Source organism: Alnus glutinosa, chromosome 7 (genome assembly GCF_958979055.1).
Source record: "Alnus glutinosa chromosome 7, dhAlnGlut1.1, whole genome shotgun sequence".
NCBI lineage: Eukaryota > Viridiplantae > Streptophyta > Magnoliopsida > Fagales > Betulaceae > Alnus > Alnus glutinosa.
Window position 1 is genome coordinate 23,307,435 of NC_084892.1, and position 9,211 is coordinate 23,316,645.

At 33.2% G+C, this 9,211-nt stretch overlaps 1 protein-coding gene across 1 annotated transcript; it reads left to right on the forward strand.

The window, feature by feature from the left end:
* Positions 1 to 7,581: 7,581 nt before the first annotated feature.
* On the forward strand, positions 7,582 to 8,479 carry LOC133873827 (uncharacterized). Its single transcript, XM_062311601.1, has one exon. It carries the CDS (start codon positions 7,760 to 7,762, stop codon positions 8,189 to 8,191), a length of 432 nt encoding a protein of 143 aa, XP_062167585.1. The 5' UTR covers positions 7,582 to 7,759; the 3' UTR covers positions 8,192 to 8,479.
* The last annotated feature ends 732 nt before the right edge of the window (positions 8,480 to 9,211 follow it).

A 9,211-nucleotide genomic window follows, 5' to 3' on the forward strand; every position in this document is an offset into this window, starting at 1 on the left:
AGAAGGGTGAATCGGAGAAGATACAGAAATTAAATATATTTAGCTAAAATGTTTCCTAACCATTTAGCAGCAATAAATTGGCTTTCCTTTTTTTTCTTTAAGGTTTTAGAGGGGTAATGGGTAGCGTGATTGTACTGATTGGAAGGAATTGGTTGCCTCCACAAATATGAATGTAAAAAGTTTATGTAGTACATTTTTCTCTTTCTTCTTTTTATCCTTTTTTTTTTTTTTTTTTTTTTTTTTTTTTTTTGTGGTCTAAGATAATGTCTGGCATAAAGATATTAAAGGCCAAAAGGTGCTATTTTTTTTAAGTAAAAATACAATTTAGCCCCCTAAACTACCACCATTTCTTCGGATGGCCACCCAAACTACCAAGACATGCATTCTAACCCCCCAAACTACTAAAACCTTTGAAAAATGTTCATTTTGGCAAAATATCTCCATAATACCATTGCCACATGTTATTTTTCAATTAAAAAAAAAAAATTTAAACTTTAAATTTTTTTTTAAAAAAAAAAATTAAAAACTAAAAATAAAATAAAATTTCTTTATTATTTTTTTTATTTTTTAAAAAATATTGCGATCGATCGGTGGACGTACTGCTTCTTTCCAACATCGTCGTTGGGTGCGATGCACGCCTGCAACTCGGCGAACTCGTCCCCGCCTCTTTGAACGTGGACATGGCTAATTTCATATCCTTTTATGTCTATGACATTGGTCTTTCGAAGGTTATGAATGATTTCAATCTAAATTTGTTTTATTACAAACGACGAGCAAGTCTATCATCGTTGTGGAAGACCTCGATCGGTTTCTGACAGAGAAATCAATGGTTGTGAGCATGTTCGTCGATGTTCATATCCATTTTCCTCTCTGTGATTTTTTTTTTTTTTTTTTTTTTATTTTTTTTTTTTTTTTATTTTTTACATTTAAAACGTTGGCCAATAACCTACCTGGGGCTTAATGATCACAAGTTGTTCTTTCAGGTCAAGGATATTTTCCAAAGCAAGGCGAGCTTAAGCTCTGCCGAGATTAGCGAGTTGATGATTGTGAATCGAAACTCGTTGAGCCGGGCTATAAAATCGGTCATCACGACATTGCAAACGGATGGTAACCGGGGGAGTGTCGGGAAGATCGGGTCGCGGTTAGGAAATAACGCCACCCCAAACACCCATCTTTTTAAAAATAAAGATAATTAAAAAAAATAATAATTTAGTTTACTTATTTTTTAATTTTTTTGAATTGAAAAATGACAAGTGTCAAGGGTATTATGGGGATATTCGTCAAAATAGGCATTTTTCAAAGGTTTTGGTAGTTTTGGTGGGCCAGAGTCCAAGCTTTAGTAGTTTGGGGGACTATCCGAAGAATAACTGGTAGTTTGGATGGCTAAATTGTATTTTTCCCTATATAATATGAATGGCATTAGTAACCATATGTTACACTGCATATAGTTTATGTAAGTAATATACTATATCATGTTATATAATATAATATATAACTATAATTATATATGTCAGGTTTTATGTTGGCAAATTTAGTATCAAAATTAGTTTGGTTGTAAGTCTAAGTGAGGTTATAAAGTTGGTTCTTGTGTTGAAGTCGAAATTGGGTTGAAAATTGAAGTTTAGAGATTGTCAGTCGAAGTCCAGTTGCAAGATGTTCGAATGCGATCATTGTGCATCTCAAAGAAAAGAGTTCTAGAGAGGCTGTAACTAGCTGGTCAAACGAGGACTCCAGGAAGATTAAAGTTTGAGCTCCCGAGAGGTTCAATCGCAAGGCAATCGATCAATTTTCAAACTTAATCGTTTTCTAAGCATTACAAAGAAGCCACCAAGAACCCCTATTGCTAGCTCGATTGAAGACAGTTCGAACAACAATGTTTCATAAAGAGCCATAGAGTTGTCTGGTTGCTACCTCAGTCGTATAATGATCGAACAAAGTGTTCATTGAAGTAGATTCGAGACACTCGGTCGAAGCCATGTCGCACAACAGTCGAACAACGCCCCTAAGAAAACTATGATACCCTAGCACTTGTTTGAATATGTCATTAACCCGTTCGAACGCCATGGCTTCAGACTGTAATATTCATAAACCGACTTTCACCTAAATTGTAGGTTTCCGTAGGCTTATAGAAACATCATCATGCACGATTTTCAGAGAAACTTGAGGCCTTTGTTTTGTGAACTAAGACAGAACTATAGCATTTTTATGCCTTCCATTGTTCATCTCTCTTAAAGTTTTATCAAACCACAAAAATTCCTTCAAACCTTCACCCACCGGAGTTTGAGGATTACAAGAAGTGACTCGATAGAAAAATTGGCCAAAGATTCTTAGGCTACTGTGGTAGGAGACAAGCTGGTTATTTTTCGGGGTACATATGGTTTAGTTACAAAGGTTTTGTAATTTAAACTGCGTGTAATTTGATTTTCTATAGTGGATGAGTTCTTCAATGGGTTTTTTTACATTTTTTATGGGGTATGGAGGTGGTTCCAATCGACGGTGGAGGACAAACGCGGGACTTGTGATTTGATGGAAGTGATGGTGGTGATGTGAGTTGTGAGTTGATGGTTTCCAAATAAAAGAGGGAAGTTTGAACTGCGAATTGTCATACAATTGTTTAATCATTTTTTAGGGTTTTGTTTTAAGTTTTTTTGTTCCAATAAAAATAAGAAGGGATTGTGATATAAAGGTGGAATGAAAATTAAATTTTTTTTATGAGAGGAAAGGATAAAAAAAAAGAAAAAAAAAAAGGAGGATAAATGTATGATAAATCTCTGAGTAAACGAGCAATTTGAAATTACTCATTCACTTTTTAAAAATCAATAAGTTTTTCGCGAATTTGAAAGAAGTCCCTCCGTGAGTTTTCCGTCTAATCTTTTGACATCAGTAAGTGTCACATCACTTTAAAATAATATTTTTTTATTGTATTATCAATTAAAATCTAAGAAAAAAATCTTTTTAAAAAAATAAAAGTACCCAATACCATCCCCGGTGGGGTACTCCCTTGGGAGAATGGATGTTGAATTTTTTTTGAATGAATTTAGTAATAATTTTGAATGGATGTTTAATTTTTTTTTTTCTTCCAAGTGAAAACAAATAAAAAAAAATGTTTGCCAAACAATGCCAAACGTTTCATCATTTTACCACCTGAAATAAATTTTTAAAAAAAAAGAGTCAGAAAAATTGTAATATCCCAAGTAACAATTTTTATTATATATATATATATAAGTCATAACTATAGACTATAGTATATGTGAGCAACTACTACTAGTATATTATATATAAATATAATATAAATATATAATATGCTTGTATATCATATCATGCACTATGAGAGCCCCTTTTGTCCGGTCATGGTAGAAAACATGGGTTTTTTGCCCACCAATAACCAGTCGACAAGTCAGCTAAAAACAATAAAAACCAAAAAACTGAAATGCTACTGATGTACTGAATCCCTCTTACATCTTCCCATTTTTCCCTTCTCTTCGTTCTTTCTTCTTCTGTTCTTTTTCTTTCCTTTCAACGGGACACAGTGAGGCAGAAGGAGAGAGTGGGTTCGAGAGGGGGAGATAAGGAGAGTGAGATCAGGGGAGAGAGTGAAACAGAGAGAGAGATGCTTTCACAGAGAGAAAGAGAGATGGAGAGAGAGAGAGAGACGAACAAAGAGAGGATCCGATCGACGGTGGGCCAGCGTCGGAGGAGCAGGAAGCGACCTCCAGTTATGGGTCGTCAACCGGTGGCCGGAGGTGCGATTTTCGGTGGCCAGAGTCGACTTCCGGCGAGGTAGGGACAGTCCGGGAGGTTTTGCTCGTGTGTGTTCTGCATAATTTCATTTGGTGTAATATGCTGATGTGTCTGTTTTCTATTGGAGGGCATAAAGGGTTTGGTTTCTGCCAAGTTCGAACTGAAGTTATTCCCTATCACTATTGTCTATAGGTAACAATATGTTATTATATATAACTAAATAGTAGAGATTATAGCATAAGTAAGTCTAGTATACTACATATAATTAACTAACTATAATATATACTATACTTAATCATGTCATATATCATGTATATAAGTTTAAGTTCTATAAGGACCTGGCATAAAACAAGCCTTTTCTGCCTTCAATAACAGCTTGCCACATCAAATCGGAATACCAAATTACTTTAACTTGAAAACAGTCAATTATATTACACCAAACCCATCAACCAAAAATATGAACAAACGATTTGCTTGATCAATGTAGTTGTTGTTGATGATGACTCAACCCCTTGAGCCCTCTCCTACTTCATCAATGAATTGCCCCTTCATAACAACACTAACCCCCAAACTCGCACCACCAAAAACCTGTAAACCACCATCAATCCACCCCTTAAACTCGCATCACCACTCATTAGAGCCATAGTAGGGCCTTTGATTTATACCAGTGAAGGTGCCTTAAAGGCCTTTGAGATTTGAGCTATTTAGCTCTTGAGAGAGAGAGAGAGAGAGAGAGAGAGATATGGGTTTGGTGTGATTGGGTGTTGTTAGCTTAAAGTGTTTTGGTGTTTTAATATGATGCGTCAAGTTGTTATTGGAGGGCACAAATAACATAGTTTATGACAGGTCTCTATAACTATATAGTTATATACTAATTACTAAATATGTTAGTTAACCATGTCATATTATATACTATATGTTAATATATATACTAACTATTCAATATGTTATTGACTAACTAGTTAATAGTATAGTTAATATACACTAACTCACTAACATATTAATTATTAGCATATAGTTATATAGTTAAATATGTTATAACTAGTTAAAAATATATTAATTATTTAGTTAACACTTAACAATAGTTAGCATATATTAACTATCTAGCTAATACTTATTTTATTTTTCGTCTCTAATCATGAATAACTAATCTATTTTTCTAGTTTTAATTTTAAATTTGGTTGTGTTGACTTGTACGTCTTGAGCCCGGCCACTAGCAAAGCAAACTCTTGACAACCTCTGCGAGTCACACCCGGCTGAGGAATATCCAAACCCACGCTCAAGTAGCAGCAAAGGCTTTATCTGGTTCAGCCGTTTAAGCCTAAAAGCATCTCTCTCCCAACCAATCTCATAAACTCTACTTTTTGGATTCTTGCATTTGTTCTAATTTTTACCAAGAAAAAAAAAAAAAATCATATTTAACTTATAAGTTTTCATTTGATTTAAATTTTGTTCTTGAGTTTTTAATTTTATAAATAAGATCTTTAAGTTTTACTCAAGTTTTAAAATATTGGTTCTTTTATCACTTTACTATCAAAGTAAACGATTTTCTATTTGTCACATGTATCTCATTTGAAACATAGGAGCCGGGTCTATTTCAGCATCAAAATTAATAGATTTTCATCTAAAGCTATAAATCTAGAAGATTAAGATGACAAAGAAGATGAGTTTTTTTTTTTTTTTTTTTTTTTTTTTTTTTTATGATTTTCCATCGATATTAGGAATTGATATGAATGCTAGCTTGTCAATTGAAATACACGTGGCATATGACAAACTATTCATTTTGACAAAAAAAAAAATGATAGAGGTACCTATTTAAAATATGGGAAAAACCTAATGATCAAATTCTTGAAATTTTAAACTAAATGAGTAAATTCAAATCAAATAAAAACCTAAGGGCTAAATATGATTTTTTTCCTCTATATACATATATCATGCAACTTTTAGTGCGCCCCGACAGTAACCTTTGTGAAAGCGTTTTCAACAATTAAACACATAAAACCAACATTTTGAATTTTGAATTTTTTTTTTTTTAAAAAAAAAAAAAAAAAAAAAATCCAAACGGTCCTATAACTCTTGGCACAACTCTTATACAACTTCAACAGTTTTTTTTCAAACTAACAATTGGATTTGTTTTCCCACATGTGGATTCTAAATATCTAATGGTTGATCTTAAAAAAAGTTGTTAAAGTTATACGAAAATTATAAACGTATCATATCTCATGTTATAAAGATATGTTATAAAGACCTTTACAAAACAACAAATTCAAGAGTTTGTATTGGTCATAACTCGTAAGGTATATATGATCGTTATGATAATTAAACTTCCCATAGGTAGCGCCGTAGCGATCGAATTCTTTTTTATTAACTTCCTGATATTCATCGTCCTTTCTTAATTAACTCCTACTTGCTCGAATATATATATATATATATAATGAAATTTATCGAATAGGAATTAAGATCCCCTCAAATTCTTTGAGAATTAAGATCCATCGAATAGTACTGTGGTAATTAAAAACAATTTAATACACCTTAAAACTCTAAGAACACGTCATTTAATTTGGCGGCGCCAAACCTAGCTAGTTCAGTAAATGCCTTAAATTATCAAAAAAAGAAGTTAATACTAGCTTTTAATTGTTTCACTAGTACTATTCAGTGTTTAGTGCTTTTTGGAGTCTTAAAATTGTTAATAAACTGATGTTGTAACGTTTATCATCATGTAAGTAATTATATATATATATATATATATTCACATGGCAGTTGATATTGCAATTATTATGTTTGATTATTCATCCAGTAGTAAAATATATATTAGGAGTAATTTTATATGTACATTAAGTATTTATTAAGTATATTATTTCTTTTAATTTACTATTATAATTACTAATATATTAGAGTATATTACGAGTTCAAGAATCCAAACTATAGTCGAAGACTATCATAATTGAAGATTGTGACTTAATTACAGTTTAAGACTATCACTTAGTCACTAAAGTTGAAATCTATCACTTAGTCAAACTTGAAGATTATGACTTTGTTGTAGTTGAAGACTATTTGCATTATCTAATTCTCTTATATATAAATAAGACGTTACTCAAAAAAAATGAGAGCAAAATGAAACTTTTTGGACTTTATCATGTACGCATAAGTTATAAACGAACCATATAATTCTTTATAATCGAACCATATAATTCTTTATATCTATTTATTTATATTCTGCATTATAATATTATATTTCAATATATACGGTCACTCAGACACAAATTTTCACAAAATATCATGCGTGTGTAGTAAAGATTAAAAATACAAAAATGTTAGTGTCATGGTAGTATCCCTCATGTTAGTCACGATCTGTCAAATGTCAATCGAGATTTCCAATTTAGAGGGTGGTGAAGGGTTAAGTGCTTTATTTATATGTGTAGCCATTTATTGCGAGTTTGTCATTAGATTTTTATTTTTATTTTTATTTTTAAGAAAAAGGCAATCTCATCACTCACCCCCATTGCACTCCATACTAATCATTGCTCGAAATATTGTATTTTCACATCGGCCTATTTGTCAATATTTGAGTTTGTCATCAAATTTAAAAAGAAAATTAATTAGGCAATTAATCCCCATCGTTGTAATCAATCTTATTTACCCCCCATTCCATGCTGATCATTCCTCCAATTCCATTTGTCACCTTACGTAGCTTTTTTCTTTTTGAATAGTTTGTATTATTTTCTTTTTCTTTTTCTAATTACTTTTAGTTTATCTTGTTTTAATCTCTCTCTCTCTCTCTCTCTCTCCTGTTGGATGAATTGCTTTATCTAATTCTTGCCTAACACCGCAAACACGCGAAGACACAGTCATTGCTAATTATGCGGAATCATTATAAATACGACGCAGTTTAACATGATAAAATCCCACTACTTCTCTCTCTCTCTCTGTGTCTCTCTGTATATATACCTTTTCTTGTATTCTAAGCCTTGTCCTCATTTATAGCGTTAGAGAACTCTGATTCACCCAGAAGCAGAAAATGAGTTCAGTCTGCATATCAAACTGTGTGAATGACGCGCGTGACCCGCGCGTTCCCGTCAGGGCGACGTACGTGAACCTCTACAAATGGCCGGAGTCGGACGCCGAGTTCGTGAGGTCATTCAGCTCAAGCGATCGCCGGGGACTGCAGGGGCACCCGAGGGTGGTGGACAGCATCTCATGCAGGCAGATGTACTTGAGAAGCTACAAGTTTTCGAGGAAAGAGAGCGTGCCGGAGAAGACCCAGAAATGTTTCGGGAGGGTCAAAGAGATAATGGCCGCTTCAGGAAGGAAGAGAAATCCTCGTGGGCTTCGAAGGAAGTGTTTGGCTTTGAGCAAAGTAAAGGAGTTGTCGTGCGCCGCCTTGCTTAGGATCTTCCACCGGTTTTTGTCTTGCGCTGCTAGTGTAGACGTTGTGGACGAGAAAGATTGACCTGTTTTTAATTTAGAAACAAAAACAATTAAGGAGAGTGCTGTTGGCCGGCTGCTAATTAATGTTTCTTTATTTTTATTTTAAATTATGTTGAAGGGAAAATACAAAAAAAAAAAAAAAAACATTGTGGAATAATATTTTATATATATATATATGTATATAGGTCGTATTTGTATATCATCTGCGTGTATTTTGGTTTTGATCTACTCTTTTTAATTCGTTTGCGAGTGATTCTGGGGATTAATGATATTGTTATGTATTTAATTAGTAGTAATATCAGTATTTACAGTTTTTCTTCTATCTCTCTCTCAACATACAAAGCCATGTACACAATCCAATGGTGTTTTCATAAGTGGGTCTTATAAATAATTTTTTATAATTATTTATTCGAATTCTATTAAATAATTGTGATAAAAAAATTGAGAGGATAGTGAATACCAATCCAACCACGTCCACATTGTTCTCAAGTCAAGTAATTAATATCCTGGCATGCCTATGGGAGTGAAGATGGAGAAAAAGGTGTTTTTGTGTCTTTTTAGTTGTTGCAAGCGCCGGAAGGCGCGCATGCGAAAGAAAAAGCTACTGGCCTTTCAAAGGAACAATATTATGATAAAGATCTATGTTATTTGCATAATTTTTATATAATATTGTCGATATTTTTAGTACTTTTTTTTAAATAAAAATAAAAGGTTTGGATAAATGAACATTGTTGTGCAATTGTTGTACTAAGACATCTTTGATAAATTGCAGCAGCAAAATTCTCAGAGCCCGTCATTCTTTTTCTTTTGGTCAATTATATATTTTTGCCACCATACGGCCTCAAAAAGTTTCTTTCTCTCTATGTAAGTGCTAAGGCAATTTCAAATCCTAGCTGCCGCATTTCTTTTCAGATCGATCTTGGTTGAGAGGGAAGGGGGCGTTGCCCCCGACTTCCTACTCTTTGCTTTTTCTGTCTTGATTACTTATTTTTTGTTATGGTTTTATTTTCGGCCTGGCATTGGGCTGTGAGTTGTTGGTTTT